The sequence below is a fragment of the Callorhinus ursinus genome, unplaced genomic scaffold, assembly GCF_003265705.2.
Source record: "Callorhinus ursinus isolate GAN/ISIS: 27379988/994484 unplaced genomic scaffold, GSC_fseal_2.0 scaffold9, whole genome shotgun sequence".
NCBI lineage: Eukaryota > Metazoa > Chordata > Mammalia > Carnivora > Otariidae > Callorhinus > Callorhinus ursinus.
Genome location: NW_027397071.1, coordinates 31637473 through 31663161, shown reverse-complemented (window position 1 = coordinate 31663161; position 25689 = coordinate 31637473). Strand labels below are relative to the sequence as shown.

The window sequence follows — 25689 nt, the reverse complement described above, 5'->3', positions numbered from 1 at the left end:
CCAGGCTTTTGACAAAATGGGAAATAATAATTAATTATAATTTTTACTATAATTAGTAGGTCCAAAAATAGGGTAGAGGTTAACTAAACTTTTACGTATGGATAATAAAGTTTGTGACTCTCATGATAAATTATGATAATAAATTACAGTTTGACCTTCATAAACCATAAACTGCAGTTATGACTTTCAGCAATGAGTTATGGCTGCATAAAGGAAATCTTAATGGAAAAATATCTACAGAAGGCTCCATTTAATAGATTTTAAAATACACACTGAAACTACCAATTTATGTCTCTACTTTACATTTGGTCAATGTAAATTTACCATCTTTTCTTTTGTGCAAAGTAACAAATTAATAACTCTACTTTCTGATAACTCTCACTTTCTCTGTTTCAAATACTTTCTCCCACATCCTACATGTTAAACCATACCTGTCATATAAAGCTTGCTCAAATACCACCTCCTCCATGAGAAGCTAAACATAAACTATCCCTACACTCAACTCTATGACACTCTGTACTTCTCAATGAGATATTATTTTTATTTACATTTCTAAATAAATCATTTCCATCCAGGGCCAAAGAATATACACATGTGCTTTGAAATCCAATTCTATATAGGGCCACTGTATACACATGTGTACATGTCATTTCTATGCAAGGCCACTACATACACACGTGCTTTGAAAGCCATCCTTGTGCTCACAGCACCCAAAGGGAGTGCCTTCTCCTAATTAGCCTGCTGGAGGAGACACCTTTTTTTTTCTAATTTTCACAAATTTGTCTATAAATTAGAAGCAGTCTTGTACACAATTCCTGACTATAAAAACCTGATAAAGAGGTACTGTGATTCATATAATCTTTACACACAATGCATGCTCTAAAAAGTACAAGCTGAACAAATGAATAAAACCATAGATTCTGTCTGGTATCACTTACCAAATTAGACTCATTAGGTGGAATGTATTTCTCTGTTCCCATTCGCACAAGTCCATCATGGTAGAGAAATATTTTCAGTGGATCACACGATGTCACCAGAATATAAATTCGTAAATCAAACTTGTAACCTTCCATTAGGAAAGGCTTTTCGATGTATTCTTGAACAATCAAATGATCCTGAGATGGAAGTTTGTCACCATTTCTTATCAAGGAAATCCTAAGTTAAAAAAAAAAAGAATTAGGGCACCTGGGTGGCTCAGTCGTTAAGCGTCTGCCTTCGGCTCAGGTCATAGTCCCAGAGTCCTGGGATCGAGGCCCACATCAGGCTCCCTGCTCAGCGGGAAGCCTGCTTCTCCCTCTCCCACTCCTTCTGCTAGTGTTCCCTCTCTCACTGTGTCTCTCTCTATCAAATAAATAAATAAAATCTTTAAAAAAAAAAAGGTAACTTCGTTTAAAAAAAAAAGAATTAAATGACTAATCTGAAATGGGGTCAAGATGTTTACAAAGTTACACATAATACTCAAGAGGAAAATGGTGTAGTAGGGAACTCCAAAGTCTGTCCCTCCACAAATGCAATAAACAGTCAAAAAATTGTGAGAATCAACTTTTTTGGAAACCTAGAAACTAACCAAAAGCTTGTAACAACCAGAGAACACTTAATCAAAAAAAAAAAAAAAAATAGTCTAATCTATGTAAAAGAGCTTTGTGGCATTTTAACTTACTCTGGTCCCATCCCCCAACCTCAACTTATCAATGGCCTTGGACAACAGCCCATGTTCCCAGTACAGGTCCTGGTTCTGGAGGGAGCAGAATAGACCTTATTCTTGTGGTAGTTTTGTTGTTGTTATTGTTGTTGTTTTACTTGTCTGGTGGCTCCCTGAAGGAACTCAAGGACTGCTCTTATCTTGCCTAATTAGGAACTCTGCTAGTGTTGAGGCAGCTACTTGGGCGGGGGGGGGGGGAGGGGGAAGGGGCTTGTTGAAAACATTTAAAGCGAATGCATTAGTTCCCACTGCCTATGACAACCAATAAAGGTTGGGGAAAACAATATACTAACCAAAAATATTGGGAAGAAAAACTGAAGTATGAGAATCTTTGGGAAATAAAAGCTTTGAAAAATCAGACATATTTCTGGAAATCTAGAATGCCATGTGCATGCCCAAGGCTAAGTGCATGCTCAGGAAAGACTTGAAAGGCCCTACCTAAGCTCTTACCTCTGACTAACCATCAGGTTCTGCACAAGCAGGAAATGAAGAGTAGGGCAGAGTCTTAAACCGCCCGTAGGGACTGGAGGAGATTATGCTAACCGAAAAAAGTCAAGCAGAGAAAGTCAATTATCATATGGTTTCACTTATTTGTGGAACATAAGGAATATCATGGAGGACATTAGGAGAAGGAAGGGAAAAATGAAGGGGGCGAAATCTGAGGGGGAGATGAACCATGAGAGACTATGGACTCCGAGAAACAAACTGAAGGTTTTAGAAGGGAGGGGGGTGAGGGGATGGGTTAGACTGGTGATGGGTATTAAGGAGGGCACGTATTGCATGGAGCCCTGGGTGTTATATGAAAACAATGAATCATGGAACACAATATCAAAAACTAATGATGTATTGTATGGTGACTAACATAACATAGTAAAATTAAATTAAATAAAAAAATAAACTGCCTAGTTGAGTGTTCAAGGCATGTTCCAACACACACATACACCCCTTCTGCAAGGACTGGGAGTTTGGGTTTGAGGGAGGTTTTCTTGTTTTATTTTGTTTTGTTTTGTTGGTTGCAAATCTCTGTCCACTTACTAGCTGAGCACTGACCCAACAGAACAGGAACTTGAGTGCCACACGCAACAAAAAATATAGACTTCACAAAATTATTTCAGAAAGATCACTAAACAAATAAAGAGCAACCATAGCAAGCAGCAGCGAAAAAAACCTTGTAGAGGGGGGAGAATCTGATTTCCAGAGTTGCTACATTATAACATTCAAAATGTCTGGCTTTCAACAAAAAATTATGAGTCATGCAAAGAAAAAAGAAAGTATGACACATACACAGGAAACTTACCAATTAATTGAAAGACAGACATTGGGCTTACTACACAATCAATTATTTAGATCAACTGTTTTAAATCTGTTCAAAGAGTTAGAGGAAACCATATGGAGAGAACTGAAGGAAACCATGAAAATGATGTCTCCCCAAATAGAGAACATCAATAGAGATAGAAGTTTTTGTTATTGTTGTTGTTGTTGTTGTTGTTTTTAAGAAGAGTGGAGGGACCCAAACTGAAATTCCGGAGTTAAAAATACAATAACTGCAACAAAAAATTCATTAGAGAGGCTAAACAGAAGATTTAAGAAGTCAGAAAAAAAATTAATGACCTTGAAGGTAGGTCAATTGAGAATGACTAGTCTGAGGAACAGAAAGAAAAAAGAATGAAGAAAAATGAACAGAGCTTAAAAGTCCTGTGGGACACCATTAAGAATACCAACATACACATAATGGGAATCTCAAAAGGAGAGGAGAGAGAGAAAGGGACAGAAAGAATATTTGAAGAATTAATGGCTGAAAACTTTCCAATTTGATGAAAAACATTAACTATATATCCAAAGAACTCAATGAACTCCAAGTAGGATAAATTCAAAGAGATCCACACTGACATAATATGCTAAAACTGTCAAGAGCCAAGACAATCTTGAAAGCTACTTATCACACCCTATGGATCCTCAATAAGATAAATAGCTGATTTCTCATCAGAAACAATGGAGACCAAAGGCAGTGAGATGGTATATTCAAAGTGTTGACAGAAAGACAGAGGAAAAAAACAAAACAAAACCTGCTAGCCCATAATTGTATATCTGGCAAAAGTATTCAAAACTGAAGGAGAAATTAAGACATTCCCAGATAAAAACTGATAGTTTGTTGCTAGTATAGTTGGCCTATAAGAAATGCTAAAGAGTATTCTTCTGACTGAAATGAAAGGACACTAGAGAGTAACTCAAATCCACACAAAGAAATAAAAAACACCAGGTAAAGGTGACTACATAAGTAAATATGAAAGTCACTATTAATGTAGTTTAGATTTGTAACTATGCTTTTTTCCTATATTATTTAAAATACAACTGCATTAAACAATAATTATAAATCTATGTTGATGGGTACACAATGTATGAAAATGTAATTTGTAACAATAATAATATAAAGAGGGACAGAGCTATATAGAAGCAAGGTGAGGTTTTTGTTTTTGTTTTACTATTGAAACTAAGTTGATATTAATCTAAACAAGATTATTATAAATTGAGGTGTTCATTATAATCCCAGGGAAACCATTAAAAATAAAAAAAACTCCTATACAGATTCAAAGGGGTACATGTACCCTGATTTTTTATAGCAGGATCATCAACAATAGCAAACTGTGGAAAGAGCCCAAGTGTCCACTGACTGATGAATGGATAAAGAAGATGTGGTGTATATATCTGCGATGGAAAATTACTCAGCCATCAAAAAGAATGAAATCTTGCCATTTGCAGGGAAGTGAATAGAGCTAGAGTGTATTACGTTAAATGAAATAAGTCAGTCAGAGAAAGACAAATACCTTATGATTTCACTCATATGGGAATTTAGGAAACAAAAGAGATGAACATGTGTGAAGTAGAAAAGAAAGAGAGAAGGAGAGAGGGGGAGGCAAACCGTAAGAGACTCTTAACAATAGAGGACAAACTGAGGGTTGATGGAGGGAGGTGGGTGGGGGATGAGCTAAACAGATGATGGGTATTAAGGACAGCACTTGTTATGATGAGCACTGGGTGTTGTATGTAAGTGATGAGTCAATAAATTCTATTCCTGAAAAAAATAATAATTAATAAAATTTTTTAAAAACTCAAATATATAGTAAAAGAAAATTGGCACATAAGAAAATATCTAATTTTATCTAATATCTAAATACAAGAAATATCTAATATCTAAATACAAGAGAGTAGAAAAGGAGGAATTGAGGAATGAAAACTATATTAAGACATGGAAAACAAATAGCAAAATGGCTGAAGTAAGTCTTTCCTTATCAATAATTACAAATGGATTAACTCTCCAACTAAGACAAGCACTGGCAGAATGAAAAAAAAAAAAAAAAAACCATGGTCCAATCACACATTGTCTACAAGAGATTCACTTTAGATTCAAAGATTCAAATAACCTGAAAGTGAACAAATGGAAAAGATATTCCATGCCAAAAGTAACAAAAAGAGAACTGGAGTGGTAAACTAGTATTACACAAAATAGACTTTAAGAGAAAAATTGTTATGAGACAAGGACAATATGTAATGATAAAATGATAAATCAAAAGATTAAAATAACATATGTGTTTTTATTAAAAGCAGTCTCGGGATGTCTGGGTTGCCCAGTCAGTTAAGTGTCTGCCTTTGGCTCAGGTCATGATCCTGGGGTCCTGGGATCAAGTCTCGCATCAGGCCCTTACTCAGCAGGGACCTGCTCCTCCATCTGCCTGCCACTTCCCCTGCTTGTACGCCCTCTCTCTCTCTCTCTCTCTCTGACAAATATATAAATAAAATCTTTAAAAATAAAAAAATAAAAGCAGCCTCAGCCACATTTTCTCTGAAAATGTACATTGCAGAAAATGAACATTAGAAAGCAAAAGGACACAGGAATATTAAGTTGTGTAATCTATGTTCAGCTAACACTAGACTAGTTTGTGGTACTTTAGCTTAAAATGTGTTTTACTCATTCTCAATTCAATCACCATGGCTCCATAAAGAAAAAAAACTTATATGTAAAGCAAAGGGGACATACTTACCTTGCTTTAAATTTCTAGCTATTGAAAGAGTAACTACCTTACCATTTTTTTTCTCCAAGTCAATTTAGCTCTACCATATCAACTTAATTTTACCCTCCAAGCTTACTCTAAAATTATTATAAATACAAATTTTATATTTAAGAAAAAATTAGAAAACATCTTTTTTTTTTCTGTTTTGTTGTCTCCTACTAAAGTCTTTCAACTGATTTAATCTTTAAATTCAATAACTGAAGCCTGTGGGACAGGGTAAAATGGCTCAATAAATATTTAGTTCCAAAAAAGCAATAGAGACCCATTTTATTATTTTTTTCGTATTCAACCATGAGTGAATGCTCACATTTATTCTTTTTGCCCAAGTTTTTTTAAAACTTTTATATGTTCTGGGTGAAAAATACCTACCCATGACCCATTGCACCATTAGCTGGTTTTACTATAAAAGTTTTCTGCTTTCTTTTTTTCTTCAATTCTTTCATGTAGTTCTGGAATTGCGTATATTCAGCAGGAAAGATCCATGTTCGAGGAACAAAGGTATAATCCAGAGGCCGGGACTTGATCATTCTGTAAATTAGAGATAATATGAAAAGTAATTTCTATTCAAACTTTTCCAAATTTTCTTTGTGCTACTGACATTGCAAGGATTTAAATTCCCACCAGTTCTTCATTTACTGATTCATTCAACAAAGGTCTATAAAGTACCTCTTATGTGCTAGGCATTATTCTGGACACAGGGGATATATCAGTGAAAAATACAGACAAGATTCTCTGTTCTATGTACTAATTAATATACTGATAGATCATTCAAGTATATACTATATGCTAGGGACTAGAGATATTAATATAAATTAATATGGTCTCTACCCTAAGGAATTTACATATAGGCTATTAAATACAATGTAGTAAGTGCAATAAAGACATACATGGCAAGGTAACATACGGAAATAGTCATTAACTCTGCCTCTGGGATAAGAGGGTGGGTAGCAGGAAATTGTTCACTGCCAGGTACCATTCATGCTGCTTCTTTATAATTTTAAGTCCTCTGAGGCACCCATAAGGAGCAGTTTTGATCAACTTTTACTACACTGTTTTTGAAGTTTAACTACTTTTCTGAGAAAACGATGTGAGTCTCTGAGTATACTAGAAATTTTGTTTTGTTTTGTTTTAACATGAGCTACATATCCCTATACCTGTGGTTTTATGGCTACAATGTATGTCCTGATATTTTTATGTTTGCTACTAATCAGGCTGCCTATTTGATACATAACTTAAGAATAAAACTAGGCATAAAATGTTTACTTTTGATTAATCCCAAATATTAACCATTTTGTACATATTGATTCCCAATAAAAATGAAGAAATTAGAAGAAATATTTTAAAATATTATCTATTAAAGAAAATCTGATTATTTCAAAAAAAGGTCCTTTTAATAAACGTATGCAAGTCTTTTATAGATAAGGAGATATTGTCTCCAGATGAGATTGGTAAAATCTAAAATGGGACCACAGTACATGGGATGCACAGAGGTAGGGCCTAAATTCTAAAACTAGGGTATGGAATATATAAGCCACCTGGCCTCCACAACTGTAGGTTCCTATGGTTATCATATTTCAAGTGCTCTTTCAAGAAAACCCTGTAAGAAAGTTATATTTCCACCAAATATATCATATTTCAAGTGCTCTTTCAAGAAAACCCTGTAAGAAAGTTATCTTTCCACCTATAAGAAAGTTATATTTCTTCTCTACCCCATGAGAAGGGAAGCAATTACCAACTCTACCTGTCAAATCCAGAATAAGCCAATAAGCTAAATAATCTCAATACAAAATAGGATAACATTGACTGGTTTGGAAAACACACATACACACATATACACAGAGCTAAAGGAAACACAGTAACAATGCTAATGTCCTTGTTTTTGTGTCCAATACCTTTAAATGTATTTATTATATTTTTAACAATGATATGAAATTAGATCAATTTAAAGTTTTAATTAAAATAATATATTTTAAACTAACCACATAGAGTATTTATGAATGATACCATTCTTTCACATATATATTTGGAAAAAAATCCAAGCATGCATATATTCAAGAGAAATACTTTATTCCATTTAGCAATCTAGCACAAATCATTTGATGTAAAAATGTATAGCTTCAAAACAGACATGCAGTCTTAGGAATTTGGAAATATGGAATCATTTCTGCTCATAGCTGTCATGGATTTACTAAACGATATTAAACATGTAATTTAGTTAATTCTGTTTTTATATAAATAGGTCATAACTTTCCATCTAATAGAAGATTCCTTTTTCCTTAAGGAAAATTCCAAGGATTCTATAAAAATGAGAAATTGCCTATTTGTAATAGCTACTAATGGGTCTACATTTAACCCTCTTGCCTCTCTCAGCCATACCGACTTCTGTTCTCTACAAAGCAGGTAGAATGATCTTTTCAAAATGCAAATATGGCCATTTTACCAGCTCCACCCCCACCCCTCCTCTCCCGTGGAATTTAGGATAAGGACTATGATCCCAACCATCACCATTCAGCTAATCTCTCCCATGCCCATCAATGTCTCTGCTCCAGCTACACCCGGCTTTGTTTCAGTATCCTGAATATTCCTGCTGTCTTCCAGCATTATGACCTCAGACCATACTATTCTTCCTGCCCAGAAAGCTGTTCTCTACCATTTTCATCAATAAACTCCTACTCAGCATTCATATTTAGGCTTCCACATCACATCCTCAGGGAAACTCTCCAATGCCTCCCTCAGCCAGAAGTCCTTCACTGGGCACTGATTTACAACTATGTATCTCTACTTCACTGCACTTATCACAGCTGCAACCCAAAGTTGTAAAAGCCAAAAATCTGATTTTGATCACCTCATGTGCCCAAAGCCTAGTGCACTGCGCAGCATATAATAGATATTTAATAAATATGTTAGATGAAAGTAAATGACTTCAACGAAACACATGTCCAAAACTTTACAGAGGGAATTCCCTTTCCTCTGAAGGCTGTTCTTCCTATAACCCTGTGTTACTAAATTGCCCCACCTACACGATCTTGGACACTGCTCTCCGCCTCCCCTTTGAGTCTCACATCACAGCAGCTTCCCAGTCCTGTCAATTCTATCTCTTCCCTATTTTCCAGATGTATTTTCTCTACCCCATTCCCACTACCTCTCCTTTGGGTTATCAGATGTTGACAATCACCTCCTTCAGGGCTTCCTCCTTCCTTTCTACCTTCTTTGAATCCATTATCTACAGGCCCACCAAGAGTATCAAAAACAACATTTCTCTGCTTAAACCCATTAAAAAAGTTCTCATTTCTCTCAGGATAAACAGAAATATTTGCTGCATAGTTAAAGAGATTAAAGAATCAATGATTAAATGATTGAATAAAACATAGTAACACGGTGTACCCAGCCTGGCCTTTGCATTTATCTGCAGCATCATCTTACACTGAGCCTCCTGGTGCCCTATAAAACCACAGAAACTGCTTAGTAGTTCCCCAAACATATCATATTGGTTTAAGTCTCCATATAGTTTCTCCCACTGTTGTCTTTGCCTATAGTCTCGTTGCCTTCTTCTCAAAGGGTGAACTCCTATACACTTTTCGATATCCATTTTGCATTCGAATTCTCCAGAAAACCATCTGGGCCCTCCTAGAAACGACCTTTGTCATCATCCTTGTCACAGCCATACAATGACTCTCCCCTAATGTGGTACCATCAAACTGTATTATATGTATCACTCTTTCTCCCTTACTAAAATTTGAGTTCTAGTCAGGGACCAGGCCTTCTTTGTCTTGTTTGCTTGTTAGCAGTCTCTAGTCTATAGTAGACACACAAAAAATATTTGTTGAGTGAGTGGGTGTATAAACTTTCACATGATGCCTATAAATAGTCAGTTGCATACCAAGTTTACTAACCTTTCTCTGTTTGAGTTTTCTTTTTTAAAAACTTTCTCAAATTATCACTCAACTTCCTTAAACTAAAAAAAAAAACCTAATCCACGGAAATATAAATTGCATAAAATTTCTGCAGTTCATTTGGTATAACACTTGAGAAACTGTGAACAGTTTTTCCCATAAAAGCAGATTGTTACTCCAAATACTGGTCTCAGAGATAAATATATATACATGTATATCCCTGGGTAGGGACAGACACACGTGTCTATGTGTAAGTGAGTGCACAAATGCACCTACTATAGTGTCTGGCACACATTAGATGCTCAATAACATACAGATGCTCAATAACCAGGATATGAACTACACATACACACACAGTGTATTATGTTGCTAAATTGCAGTAAAAAAGAAGCCTGAGATTCTGGAGACCAGGATTCTGCTCCAGCTCTGCTATTAACTATTTGTTTGACTTGTGCAAGATACTCATTTCTCTGATTCTAAGTTACCTCCTCTGAAAAATGAAGGAAGAACCAGGAAACTTCTAAGACCTGCTAGCTCTAAAATTCTATCTCTTCCATCAAAATATCATTTCAAATCAATGTAACCTGGTGAAGGATACACTATAATATTCAAAACAAACTTTGAGAAGGTCTTCTCTATTATAAGAAAATGAAGATTACTTGGTCATATTTCTTGCTAAGAAATCCTTTCGACAGATCTCCCCCATTCCTGGAAAATGGTTGATCCTCTGGAAAATATAAAGGTAAATATTAATATTCTCATGGACTTAATGAATATATATTCATTTATACTATAATAGAGTTACATCCATCCTCTGAGTTTAATGTTTTAAAAAAACTATTAATGTAAAACATTTAAAATTAAATGACTTATAATGACTTTATAGAATTAAAGAATCTACAATAATCAAAGAATAAAATTGCAAATTTTTTAAGAAATTAGAAAATGGCGTTTACACAGATATTAAAGTTACAATTTTCTGTGTTGAATAACTGGTGATTCAATGTCCAAATTATTTCTAGTATTCTATATTTACTATATTCATACAGATAAGCATTGTAGAAATACTGGCGAAAATGGCCTTGTTTGTTTCCTATAGTCAATTTTGTATTACGTTCTATACTGACAAACTATACAAAATGTCGACTGTCTAAAATTCTGTGTATTTGGCTTTTTAGTTTGACGTCTCTTTTTTAATATGTTTGTTTGACATTCTAAAAATAAATGAAGCCAGATTACACATAGCAGACATTACAAGGTATTTCCACTTCCTGATCTCTCTGTGCAATCTACTCCATGTCACTCGTCTTTAAGCATAATGCAAAGCACCCATGTAGGAAGCGTTTTCTCCTGTTAATTCTTCCTTAAAGATGGAAAGAGGTTAAAAGTTAGATTGGAAGGAATTCAGGCTTTTATGCAAAGCACAACTGGACAGCAACAAAACACACTATTTAGGTAAGTTAGAACTGAAATTTAATATGTCCACGCATTAAGAACTCTAAGTAAAATTACAATGGAATTCATATAACTCTCCTAAAACCAATAATTGGTCATGATTAATCCCCACCTGGTAATTTTGCAGCTCTGCAATCTTTTCCTGCTGAACCGCAGAATCACACCATATAAGGTTACTTGTTTCATCCTCATCTGGAGTTTTCATAAATCCCATTTCATCTATTACTAAACGAACTGCAAATAAATGATTAAGTGAAATGAAAATTAAAATACTACTGAAATATATTTGTTGTGGAAACATTTTTGATATATTTAAATTTTATCTCACAGTATTTCATTTGCAAAATATCCATTAGTTACAGCATACCCTTATTTTTAGTTACAACAATTTATCTAGGGCCAAATTATACTCACAGTAACTGAGAACTGTTTTTAAGTTGCACTCAAAATCCTTGGATTCAACCCTCTGAGATTTAGCAGGTACACAACACTGCTAAAGAGTTCAGTGATTATTCATGGCACATTGAAAACATACACACAGCTGAGACAACACCTCTACTCAGGAAAATGTACTTCATGGCTTTTTTTGTGACCTTGGGCTAAAAGGGAAAAGGGAAAAATAGTTCCTGATCATTAGACCTATCCTATACTTTCCACCTCCCCAGTTCAAATTATTTTTAGCAGTTAAAACCAAGTCAGCTATGTTGACTCAGGAAATGAAATAATGAAGCAGAATTCACAATAGAGATCTGGAAACTGGCCCTCCTATCTGCTCCTAACCCTTTAATCCTATTGAAAAAATTTATGCTTGGAAGAAAGCTTGTTTTTCAGTACAAACTATTTATATGCTCCCCTCTGATTAACATACTAACATTTGTCTTCCAATGAATTTCAAGTTTGGAATAAAGATAAGCAAAATATTTAGGATAAATTTTGGTTTCCAACAGAATTCTGAGTCTTTTTTTTATAAAATATTTATTTTATTTTGTTTTATTGTTATGTTAATCACCATACATTACATCATTAGTATTTTTTTATGTTTTTATTATTACGTTATGTTAATCACCATTATTTTTTGATGTAGTGTTCCATGATTCATGGTTTGCGTATCAGACCCAGTGCTCCATGCAGAACGTGCCCTCTTTAATACCCATCACAAGGCTAACCCATCCCCCCACCCGCCTCCCCTCTAGAACCCTCAGTTTGTTTCTCAGAGTCCATAGTCTCTCATGGTTCATCTCCCCCTCCGATTTCCCCCCTTCATTTTTCCCTTCCTGCTATCTTCTTCCTTTTTTTTTTTTTTAACATATGATGTATTATTTGTTTCAGAGGTACAGGTCTGTGATTCAACAGTCTGACACAATTCACAGCGCTCACAGTAGCACGTACCCTCCCCAATGTCTATCACCCAGCCACCCCATCCCTCCCACCTCCCACCCCCCCACCACTCCAGCAACTCTCAGTTTGTTTCCTGAGATTAAGAATTCCTCAGATCAGTGAGATCATATGAGTCTTAATAGAAAGGTGTAACTATATAGCAGCACTTCAATGTTTTATTTTTAAATGTTTTCCTTTTACTGTATACCCTATATATGAGGAGAAATGGTAAGAGGGGATCAACTGTCTGAATTTACTTGGCTCAAGTATAAAAGTGATGAGCAGACACTTGTCAGTCTCAAGTCCTAGAGACTCTTGATGGCTTTTTGGCTGAGGAGAAAGAAAGGACTTTCTATGCAATGGTTCCTAGAACACAGGCATAAAAGAAGAGAACAGTGATTGGAGGTGTGTGATGCTGGGGTTGGGGAGGAATGCTGAGCTGAAGTTGCCATTTTCCGTGAGAGGCTTGGGAAAACTTGGGGCTGTTCTGAAGGTCCAGGTGACAATGTACAAAGCAAGAGTTGGGGGAAGGGCTATTCTCTTGTCTGCCCCAGACCACCATGCAGCTTTGGTGACCTGAGGGCTCGGGACCTGCCATGCCACCTAGAAAGGACTCACAGGAAGGACAACGGCCATAGCCACCCAGCCTGGAAGACTGCTTTACCTCACTCATAAGCAGAAAAAAAATAATGAGGCCAGAATAGCAGCTCAAGACAGACCTGTTCCTGAGTTCAGGAGAGATGTTGTCTGGGGCTGCTCAGAAATAACCGAGAAGACCTTAAAGAGAGAAAGGGAACCGGTGGCAGTTACAGAGGGAGGAAGTATAATGAGCTACTACAACGTAGTTATGAATGTGTGCATGAACCAGTGAGGCTGGGAACATTCGGGTTATATAACAATAGTGGAAAAGATCCATTCTTTCCTTAGATTCACAAAAGCAAATCTGTAAGGTCAGTCATATATAAATCTCTTTTATTATGAAATTCAAAGCTTGAAGGGCTGACAAAGTTGAACTTCAAAGAAAAATACAACGCCGGGTATTAAAATGTCACTTTTTTCAGGTAAGCTATTTAATCAAATTTTTATTTGAACTGAAATTTTAGAAATCAATTGGAATCTTTTAAGGATATCATCCTCCACTGCACAGAAAAGAAATCCGTTTAATGCGTCAGTTCCAAATAGAAAGTTGTTGACAGCTAAAGCCTAACTCCACGCCTTTAAATGCTGATATTTTAGGAGCTCTCTTTTAAAAGGGGGGTGAAATACTTGCCTCCATACTGAATTTCTACCAAACCAAATGCCTCATTGGTAAAATAGAGATAACCATATGAACCATTTCCTCACGTTTCCCTTTGCATACTTACATACCCCCCCCTCTGATCTTTCTCGTCGGCATTTAATAAAAATTATCAAAAATACATTCCTCACAATTTGTCCTATGATCTTTTGCCTTGACCCACAGAGCTTTCAGAGGCTGTTCAGGAGTTTTAAAAATAGGAATCCATGCAACTCTCTGAATTTTAGATACAGAAGAAACATTTGTGTTTCTCATTTTAAATTCCAATTCACATTTTATTTGGGCAATATGATATAGTAAAAAGAAAACTGAATTTGAAAACAAATGAATTCAGGTTCAAGTTCCACTTTTGCCATCTGTGTGAACTTGGATAAGTTGCTAACTCTGGACTTGTTTCTTCAACTTTGCTATAAAGGATGTATAAAAAATAATGTGGAATTTCATAATGTAATAATTATAAAACTACTGAGAGAATGTACTTCATTATTCCACAACATGTCTTCATAAGAAACTATTAGAGAAATTTCTCTCAAGACTCAGGAATACAGAAGTCATATGTCCTTTGAATAACGAGTACAATTTTATCTTCTGGGCACTGTGCATCCTATACCTCATTATGATTTAATGTTTGCTTTGGTTGCTAGGAAGCTCTGAGTCAAATCCGTGTCCATCTCTAACTATAGAGGGTCTCATGGTATGTATTTTGGATTCTTGCCAGCCACAAGATTCATCTTATTTTACTATCTTTATTTTTCCATGTTTATTTTCTTATGGCTATATGCCACTTCAAATTCACCTCACTATTAGAGTGAGGAAAGGCAGGGAAAAGAGAGGAAGGGAGTAATGCAGCCTATTTTACAGGGTTATTTGGAAGATTAAATGAGGTACTGCCTGCGGAAATGTTTAGTCAATGGTTATAAAAATATTACTATTAAAACTACAGCAAAGTATTCTACATGAAGAAACAGGCAACACCAGGGCAAAAACACAGGTGTGCTGACTATGGCTTAAGTGTATTTTCATTATGTAATTCAAACTGCCAAGAGAGCAGGAATTAAATTATAAGAAGTAAGCTGTTGCATATCACTGGCTTAAATAAGGGAAAAGCAAGGTAGCACTTTCTCCTTGACACATGGCCAATTCTCTCTTTCTCTTCCCTATACTTGGCTCTGTATTCTCCCAACAGTCCCTGATCCAAGGACTGAGCCAGGAATTCTGTTAAACACCACGGCGCAGGTCCAGCAAGGAGGTAGGAATCCGTATAAAGAATGCTAAGGCAACTTCAGCCCTGGGAACACTTCCTGGGAAAGTGAGAGGGAAGTGAACTGAAACACTCTCCTACAGATCAAGGTTCCTTATGAACCCCACCAGAACCTTAAAAGTAAGTAAGAGGATAAGGTAACACCAACCATCAATCACTTTAACAATGGTCACCTTACTCTTGTTTCTAGAAAACATGCTGCAAATAAACCCTGAATCTTTCACATCTCACCCTCCCATGCTAACTTGTTCAAGTCCCCGCCTCTGAGGACCACTTGCTGGAATAGAGTATCGGGGCACCTCAATTCCAGTGAAGTATTCCACTGATTGCTCAAGAACTTTGGTGAATTACTGTAAATGGAAATAAGACTCTCAAAGATGAATAAGGGTAAGAATAATTAACATCCTTGAAGTTCATATGATTTTCCCTAACTCTCTTAAAGCAAAATGGCTAAGAGGAAGATCAGTTGAGTACTTCTGGTATTTGTTAAGAGTTCTGCAATACTGGGCAAGTGCATCTTAATTTAAAACAATTATTCTTCTTATCTATTCGCTATACCACAGATACTACTTATACATAAAAACTGGAATTTCATTAATAAAAAGCAACAGCATCATCAAAACAATTTTTTAAAACACAGAGAGAAATGTGTTTCTACTCTCTTCCTGAAGTAAGTCATTGTTTAATAAAAATCTCAAATTTTGTACTTTTTTAATTTTACATCTAACATTTTAATCTGTTTAACGTTTACTTCATACTTGATTTAAAAAATAAGTATTAACCAAAAGTACATATATATAATACCATCCCATTAGTAGCTAAAGCTTTTAGTTTGCATTGATGTTTTTGTTTATTAACATGTTAAATATCTCATAAAAAAGAACAATTTATAGAAGGCATTTAAAAATCAATTACACAAAAGATATCTCCCTGAATTTAGTCTTTCCAACAGTGAGGAAAACCTCATGATTCTGAGGAGACCCACCAATTTCAAACTTTGTCCCGGCAACATTTGCTGTAATGGTTCCCTTCTTTTTCTTCTTTCGGACTTTCCTTTTCATTGTGCTTTGATAAGGCAATTCTGTACTCAGATCCAGGGGAGAGGGTCCCTGAATGACTTTAAAAGAAATGTAAACCAATCAAATATCACTAAAATAACAAAAATTCCATAGCAGAGAACACAGATGCCCCCCCACCACAAAAAAAAAAGTAAAACTATAAATTCTGGTTCTTTAAGACTCCTCAATTGATCTTTGATTCTTAGAAAAAATTCTCAGTGATGATCTATAATGATGTGACTACGTCAATCTGCTTACCTCTTTCTTGAGGCAAAGATGGCATTATTGCCTGTGCCTGTTACAGCGAGTGCTGTTGTACCAAGCTCTCAGAAATCTGGAAGGACTGCATTAGTCTAAGTAGGATATGGCTCCAAGTCACTGGAAGTTCCTATCATATTATCTTGGTGGAATCCTCAGATTTCAGGACACTGAAGTTATAGGATGAGAAAGTACCTGTAGGGATTTTTAAAACAAACTCATTTAGAAGACAACTTCTATGAAATATTTCTGTTCTTTTTAAAAGTCAAGTGAAGGTGAAAGTTAATGTATTCTATCAACAAATATTTGCTAACTTATTAAACCTTACGCAAAATGCCAAGTGATAGTTCCCTGTCCTAAAAAGTGCACAGTGTAGGAGATTTTATTTCAGTCATATATCATATTTACACACAACAAATAACATGCCATACACCAATAACCATCTATTGAACACTTACTATAGTGGGCCACTTAAGCCACTTAATCTTTCAACAAAACCATGAGGTAGAAGCTTTTATCCTTGTCTTACTGTTAAGTAAACTGATCTCAGAAAGGACAAATCTTTACACAACAAGTGACAAATTAAAATTAACATCTCTCTGATGTCAAAGTCAGTGCCCTTAACTAGGACTCCACACAACCTTCAACCCAATGTCTGACACGTAGGTGCAGCATTACTTTTCTTATGAAACAGTGAAGTAGGTGCCAGGACAGAGATCACATACCAGAGGAATACAGAGAAAAGGGATTTCTCATTAAGGAAGGGGGCAGCAGTCGGCGGGGAGGAAGGTGACGACCTCATAAAGCAGACCACATTTGAATTGTGCCTTAAAAAATGAAAAAATTTTGTTATTACAACGAGTTTATTTGGGCACACAGAGGAATGCTATAAACATTTTTTAATGAACTAATTTGATTTGGTTACACCGCAGCATGGCCTATATTACACCTGTATTTTCACTGTGTATGTATGAACCTAGGTATTCATGCCCTGCCTATACTATACTTCCCAGTCTATATTATCAGTTTTCTAATTTCTCCATTCACAATGTAAGAATCTTTGAGTTCTTGTAAAATGTATCTAAACACAATGAAAAATTATAAAACCTATTATGATAAACAAAGGTATGGTATCAATACCTTTACCAGGAGATTATTAGGTTTATCAGAAATTCAGCTACATAAAATATGACTCTTATATACATCACATCCAATAGTCATTATTAATAATAAGATTCATTATTAAAGAAAATTTAGAACTTAGTTTGTTCTCAGGTACCATTTTTAGTAGAATAATTATCTAGAATAATTCAATCTGAAAGATAGGAAACTATTATTTATTACAGACCAACTGTGGGCAGGCACTGTTAAGAATCTAAAATATCTTAGCTCATTAACAAACCTGGAATTTAGATATCATTTCTGCAATTTTCCAGATGTACAAATTAAGGCTAAATAAGTTAAATAAGCCAAGGTAACAGTCTATAAAATAGAAAACCTAGGCTTTGAACCCCATTCTGTCCAGTTGTTCATACTATTCACAAAGCCCCACTATTTTCAGACACTCTGCTAATATGCTATATAGATGTTAAAAAAAAAAAATTGGCAACCCAGCTGCAGTACAAGCTGCAAGATATGGGCGTATTGTGGGAAATCACAATACTTCAAACCAAACAGAGAAATCACAGTAAACATCCCTAGCCTGATCTCAGCTCCCAATTCCAAGCTGGAAATAGACTGGATTACTTTACAGAATAAAAGAAAGGAGTGGTCTAAAGTTCAGTGTGATATCTTTCTGAAAGCTTTCTGATACCTCAGGGAGGTACCTATTTGGGTTTACAAGTCCTTGTCCAACATCTTGTTACTGGAGTAAACAAAGATCCTCTTATGGTAACAGAGTACGTATTACACTTAAAGTAGGTGACAAAGTCAACAAGAGTGTGAGACAATGTCTGCCTAACTATACTGACAATAAGTTAGTAATTGCTACAGGCTCTAAAAGCAGGTTGTTAATTTCTGACTTAACTAATGAGCCAAACTACTCTGATTAGTATAAAGCTCAAAATGAGAACTGTTAACTTTTCCCCCACCACACAGGAATTTAAAGGCCTTAAATTTAGTCTATCCATTTATATGCCTTATTTAATTTCTACCATCCCAATTCTAATCATTTCACTCTATTCTTAGTGAGAGACATGAGAGGACAGACTGATCACACCACTCAAACGAGCCATGGTTACCTACTTTTCAGAAGCACCACAGCATGTTTCAGTTACCTCCGAAATACTTTAGCCAAGGGTTTCTTCAGCTTGGCTGCAAAGTAGAATCACTTGAGGAACTTCTGAAAATCCTAGTACTCAGGCCACACCCTAAACCCCGGTGGGGCCCAAGTATCAGCATGTTTTAAGCTCTCTCTCATGATACATGACTGTATCATGCAGCCAAGATTGACAGCCTCTGCTCTAAGTACCTAGTGACACTGAATCAAATAATATAACATACACATATCAGAAAAAAGTAAAACAAAGAAAAAAACTTTGGAACCTATATAAAAAAAGTCCAAATATTTAGATAAAAATCATCCATTAAAATCCTCATTTCTATAGAAGTTCAAGTAAACAAATTCGGAAAAAAAAGAATTAGACGATGAGCAGAAATTGAGTTCTAAGACAAATAAGCAATTTTATTTGGCAAATAAGCCATTTCCAAAAAAAAAAAATCAATTTCTCAAAATGTCAAGCAAATGGGAACCTTAAATGTAGAAGCTCAAGTGCTACCATGCAAAACAATAGATACATAAGATGAAAACCAAAAAATTGTAATTCCAATACATTTGTGTTGGAGTGCTCTTTCTTCCCAGTTCTTCCCATTGAATTGCAATCCATCACTTAAAATCCAGAAAAATTTCCACTTTTCTCTTAAAACTTCCTCTGATTATGTTTGAAGAAATTCATTTCTCCCTCTTTGGGTCTATCACAGAGGCCATTATTTGTACCCCTATCATATCGCTAACCACAAACTAGGAAGGTAAACTCTGTGAAGACAAGTGGTTTTCTTCTATCTTGTTCACTCCTCTGCTCCCAGAGCTTAGAATATTGCCTGACATAATGCTAAATAAGCACTTGTTCATGATGTCGGCTGGGAGTAACCAGAGGTGGTCATGGAGCTATGAGAAGCAAATACGTATCATTTACAAACATTATTTTCACATTTTTAAGTGAAAAAAGCAAAGTACATAAAAGTTTACATTTGGGTAAAATAACAGAAGAATATGTGGAATATATGCATTGAGTAGTGGAGGCCTGTTGTGGCTGGGGGCAGAGCTCATGGAGATTTACTTTTATGTACAACCTTTACTATCTTGTGCATGTATTACCTATTTAAAAGTAAAAAACGCGCAATAAAAGTTTGTTACAACAATACCATATTAATAACAAAACCCATCAAACTTTGTATTTCATTTATTTTCCTTAAAGATTTATTTATTTGAGAGAGATAGAGCATGCATGCACGTAAGCATGAGCTGGGGTGGGGGTAGCAGAAGGAGAGGGAGAAGCAGACTCCCCACTGAGCACAAAGAGCACATTCGATGTCACGACACTGAGATCATGACCTGAGCTGAAATCAAGAGCTGGACACTCAACCGACTGACACCCGACACCCTAAACTTTGTATTTTATTTAGATGAAAGTATAATATGGTAGAAAGAACACTGGACAAGAGGTCAATTTACATTCTTATCCTTTACTCTGACACTTACCAGACAGATGACTTAATTTCTTAATGTGCAAAAGGAAGAAATTGATTTTTCCCAGCCTTACAGCCTAAAATGCCAACCAATGAAGATAGCATTGGTGGTCTCTTTGAAACAACAAGATGAACACAAAACATCTTTCGTGTAAATTACACAAGAGAAACTCAGACCTTCCCAACAATCCCCCAAAATCCATGCCCCAGTGAATGCTATATAAAATGGGTTCTTCATACATATTGGTGGAAGTTTAGCTTACCATAGATTACTAAAATAATCTTCATTAAGGGCCAATGGAAACCAAAATTAGTGTTAAGTTGAAAATACATTAAATAACATTAAATAAAAATTTAATAAAAGTTATTTTATGGTAAGGAGAGGGAAGGAGACAGAAATAGATATAAACCAGTACCTACTGTGTACTAAGTATTTTCACATAACTTTGTGTGTATTTAGCCCACCCAATAAATGCCCCAGTATGTTTTATTCTAATTTTACATATAGGAAAATGTAGACTTCATGGCTAAGTAACTTGCCCAAAGTCACACCTAATAGGTGACAATGAAGTGGCTTGTCTCTAAATTCCATGACATTTCCCACTCTGTATGCTACCTTCAAAATTCAGTCTTTAAATATGACATTGAAAATTTCACAAAGAAGCTTAATTCTGCTTGACTGGAGCTATTTTAAAAGCTAGGGAATGAGAGCAAGAGAAACAAGCTGTGGTTTAAAATGTAGTTGAGATCATAAAGTTGCATCAGATTTAATCTCTCTTCTCAGAACACCAAGGCAGCTATCCATATTCAGACTGTTTTCCTGTTTTTTCCTTCATGAAGATACTACAATTCAACAAATACTCATATATCACTGTCTATTCTCAGTGAATGAAAGAGACAACAATTTTCTTTCTTTGTGGTGCTTGCATTCTAATGCAGCAGAGACAGACAATAACAGCAAACATATTAAGTAAACTATAGAAAATGCTAAGTACTATGGAGGAAGGGAGCACAACTGGTTAGGAGATCGAGAGTTGGGGGGAAAGGAAGGAGAAGGGTTGCAATTTTAAATACAGAATCCAGATAGTCCTCATTGGGAAGGTGATATTTCAAGGGGAGTAATGACCTGTTGTCACAGTGGAGTTGATAAAAATCTGATGCGTATGTGTACATATGGGCATGAAAGCATGGTGGGGATGTGAACATGTGTGATGGGGAGGGAATGGGGAAACATTATTTCTGTGGTAGCGAACACTCTTAAAGCCCTCCAATATGGTTCTTTTTCCTAAATCCCGGTTTTCCTAGGTATTTATTTTTTACATTGATTTTTAAATTACTATTTTCACACTGACAAGGAGAACAAACACGTTTCACAGTGTATACAACTAGTTTTCGATACTTTTTATAGTGTATCACTCTTTTGATGGACAGGGAAAGAGGAGGGGCAGAGAGATCCCAACCCCTCCCTTCACTTTGTGTCCCCAGTACTGATATTAAATTTTCACACACTGCTGATGACTCTCTTTGGTTCTTGTCTCCTAGCATCAGAGTTTTTGGCATCTCCCTTCCCCCTTCCATACTTGCTATCCTATTGTATGACTTTTCAGTTCTCAAAATCCATCAAGAAGAATCTGTTTTAGGACAAGCTACATTTCACAGCAATAATAAACATCCCCCAAATCTCAGGAGCTTAAAATACCTAAGGTCTATTTCTTACTCATGCTACATATCAACCAGGGGTGCTCTGCATTTCAGTCCCACAGGAACCCAAGCTGTTAGAGCAGCCATCACCCTAAAACCAGTCACTGCGCCAGAGGGAAAGAATTTTGGAGGATCTTGTATAGGCAACTAATGACACACAAAATTTTTACTCACAAGTCAATGACCTAAATAAGTCACATGACCCCTGCCAACAAGAATCATTACCATATGACCAATAGGAATAAAAGCTAGGAGGTGCCTGGGTAGCTCAGTTGGTTAAGCATCCAACTCTTGATTTTGGCTCAGGTCATGATTCAGGGTCGTGAGATTGAGCCCCGTGTGAGGCTCCATTCTGGGCATAGAGCCTGCTTAAGATTCTCTCTCTCCCTCTCCCTTTGCCCCTGCCCCCCCTCATAAAGGAATGAAAGCCAGTAAGTAACATGAACAACTATTACCCATCACAGACTCCAACCAATTAATCACTCCCTATTTGAACCTTGCCACCTACCCCTGGACACTATTTTCTAGTTCTCCATAGCTCCACTTTATAGTATTCTCCTCTGACTGGAGGAAAAAAAAAAAAAAAGTGCTGAGACTGGTACTGAGCCCAGTCTGCCCCTTGATTTTATACAATGGATAATTAAATTTCTCTATCCTTAGCTGCTATGGACTGTAATAACACTGATGAGGAAAAGGAAGAACACAAGTAAGTAAAGGGGAAGGATGGGGTTGATGCAGTCACTTAATATAAAACATACCATGTGCCCAGGCACTCTTCTAGGTTTTTCCATATAAAACTCTGATCTTCACAACCCTAAAATGTGCCCTGTTATTATTATCCACATAGATAGTTGTCTAAAGAAAAGAGGTATAATGAACAATGACATTGAAATACAAGGTGTAAGAAAATTTTTAAATGTTAATTCTGCAAATCTGCCTCGAAATAATCCTCTCTGCATTTCTAAACTCTAATTATCTGATGAAAGATGTTTCTACTATTGCTTCAAAATAATTGAAAAATAATAAATATAGCAAAAATTATATACAATTAAGCTTTTACTTTGGGGAAAAAACACTCTCCACACATATAGTGTATTTACTGGAGAGAGGTTATTGCAAGTTGTGGTCAGAAATCTATTACTTCATGAAAATTATCAAAATGAGGCAGTTATTTTTTTATGTGTAAAGAAGGTAATATTTCCAGACATCAGATCATGAATACAATTTTGCCTATTGTTGCGCTGTAACACATCATTAAATTTCAGCACTTGGTTCCCAAACCAAATTTTATATATTATTTTTATTTTCAAAGAGATAGTGATTTTCCTTAAGTACAAGTACGAAAATGAAAGTAAGTGAAACATGTGCCAATGTTTAAACATTAAAATCTGAAATGTTTCTTATTTGATATTATCAGGATTGGATTTAATGTGAGCTCTAGACCAGGGGCTTCTCAAACTTAATGTGCATGCCAATCATGTGGTAATATTGTTGAAGCTCAGACTCTGATTCATTAGTTCTGCAGTGGGGCCTGTGAGTCTACATTTCTAACAAGTCCCCAGGTATGCTAGTCCACAGCTCACACTTTGAGTAGCAAGGCTCTAGATGACCACAATGTTTAAGACCAGGCTGATGTAATTTTTTTTTTTAACTTAAAGTCTTTCTGTACAACATGTGAAAATTACAAAATTATGAAGCAATTTTAAAATTCATATAAGTGATGTGAAATTACACATTAATGTTAAAGGGCCCTAGGAGTCAAAAAAATAAAACAAAATACAGATTAGGAAATGTTGGCCTAGAGCAGTGATTCTCAAAATATGGTCCAGGAACAGCAGTATCAGCACCACCTGCAAACTTATTAGAAATGCATATTCTTGGGCTCAACTCCAGAATTTTTTAATCAAATTCTGGAAATGAGGCCCAACAACTGACAAGCCCTCTAGGTGATTCTGATGTAGGCTAAAGTTTGAGAACCACTGGACTAGAGGGCCAACAGCTGGTAGCATGGGCAAACTCCAGGAAAGCGGAGGACACTACTACTGGAGTCCATTCCCTCCCCATTGGTCTTCTAAAGGAGAACCACATGGATGACTTAGAAATCACCTGGCCAAGCAAGAAGTGCAAGAGAAAGTTTGCCAAGCAGGACTCTGAGCAGCTAGAAAGGAAGATATTTGCTACAAAGGATCTTATTTACTACTGGAGACAGCCCTGCTAAGTGAGGTAAGGTATTGTTAATCTAAAAAAAACAGTTTACATTCCTTATTTGAGCCCAAACCAGCTACCAATGCTGACCAACCAAGACATTGATTTTAAAGATAATTTACCAAAAATCATTAAACATCTGAGGCGATTAACAGCAACCACAAAGATCAATAATATACCGTCTCCTCTGAAGCAATGAGCCAGGAACATAGTAACTTCACCTTTTCAGAAATGAAAAGTGGTGGGTTGGGGGGAGAGTGGTTGCAGATGGACAACATTGTATATACTGTTGGTGCATACATACAGTGAGAGAACTATACACAAGTAAAAATAAATGAACTAGAACTACATGATGAATCACACAAATGCAGATGAAAAAAAGTTGAGGAATACAAACAGTAGTATATTATTAATATAAAGTTTAAAATTACATAAAATAATAATATATGGTATACACTGAGAGAGAGAGAAAGACCACTTAGGAATTAATACATATGAAATAAAAGTGTAAAGAACTACATGGGGATGATAAAGACCAATTCTGATACCTCTTGAGAGGAAGAGGGAGGATGCAACAGCCAGTCCTGTTCTACAGAGAAAGGGCACCAAAGATGTCATTCCTATTGTAAAGAATGAATATACCCTTATCATGGTTTAGCCTTCTGAAATAATAGGTAAAAATAAAATAGCCAATATTCTTTTGTTTGAACCATCATATGTTTCCTTGGAAGAATTGTGTTCTAAGTCAGTCACACTGTTGGAAACTTAGGTCTGATCCTGACTCACAAGTAATGTGGAGTCATGAAAGGACTTAAAGAGGAGTAACACAATCCAACTTTCTCTTTAATAGATTACGCTGACAGTAATCATGGGCATTGGATGGGAGAGGGGCAAGAATGGACACAGGGTCCTAAGAGGGTGTTACGAAAGTCCAGAAGAGAGATGGTACGAGCTTGATCACAGATAGAAGCAACAGAGGGCAAAAGAATACTGCTACTACAGAATAGGAACAGAAGTTGGTGATCAGTAAAGGAAAAGTAATCTCAGATGACTTGCAGATTTCTGGTTTAGAGGAACTGGGTAGAAGATGGTGTCATTCATCAAGAAAATGCCTGCAGAAAGAAGAGTCATTTTGACGGGTAAGATGATTTCAGTTTTATATTTGCAGAAAAGCATAGAAAAAAATAGAAAATAACACAACAGAATTAGTGATTGACTGTAGATAAGGAAAACCTCTACTTTTATATATAAAATAGTTTTAATTAAACACAGAAAGGTCCATTCCAAAGCTAACTGCTCCCATTTCTGTGCTCTCTGCCAAGAAATTACAATAGATTTTCAAAATGCCCAGCTGCCTGACTGGTGAACAAATGACATCACCCAAACAACAGTCCTAACAATAATACATTGGCACCACTCAGTGTGTGCACAAATTAAAAAGGTTTTCAGAGAAGCTACTTACTCCCTGAACATAGAAACTTTTGTATCTCTTTCTCAGACTGGGTATATTCCCAAAATCTAGATCTGTAGTGTTTTAGACCTGAAAAAAAAAAAACCATTTGATCAACCACTTCCAAAAACCTGAAAGAGGCCAAGTGTGACATTATATAAGAATAAACAGAAGAACTATTTATTCATTCTAGTTACAATTAATATTGATTTTGA

The 25689-nt window shown here is 35.9% G+C and overlaps 1 protein-coding gene across 10 annotated transcripts in view; it reads right to left on the bottom strand.

The window, feature by feature from the left end:
- The window catches only part of TTLL7 (tubulin tyrosine ligase like 7), a 159988-nt gene that overhangs the window by 79614 nt on the left and 54685 nt on the right, over window positions 1-25689 (bottom strand). For 4 of the 10 annotated variants that reach the window (XM_073896426.1, XM_073896424.1, XM_073896423.1 and 1 more), the window contains 7 exons: window positions 17097-17198; window positions 16372-16566; window positions 16041-16172; window positions 11233-11354; window positions 10325-10392; window positions 6142-6300; window positions 939-1155 (listed from right to left, as the gene is read on the bottom strand). In XM_073896426.1, coding sequence (XP_073752527.1) covers window positions 939-1155; window positions 6142-6300; window positions 10325-10392; window positions 11233-11354; window positions 16041-16172; window positions 16372-16396 — 723 coding nt within the window. In that variant the 5' untranslated portion in view covers window positions 16397-16566; window positions 17097-17198. Of the gene's footprint in view, window positions 1-938; window positions 1156-6141; window positions 6301-10324; window positions 10393-11232; window positions 11355-11534; window positions 11720-16040; window positions 16175-16371; window positions 16567-17096; window positions 17199-25689 lie in introns of those variants that run through there. The other 6 variants (XR_003208353.2, XM_073896430.1, XM_073896427.1 and 3 more) reach the window with 3 other exon arrangements.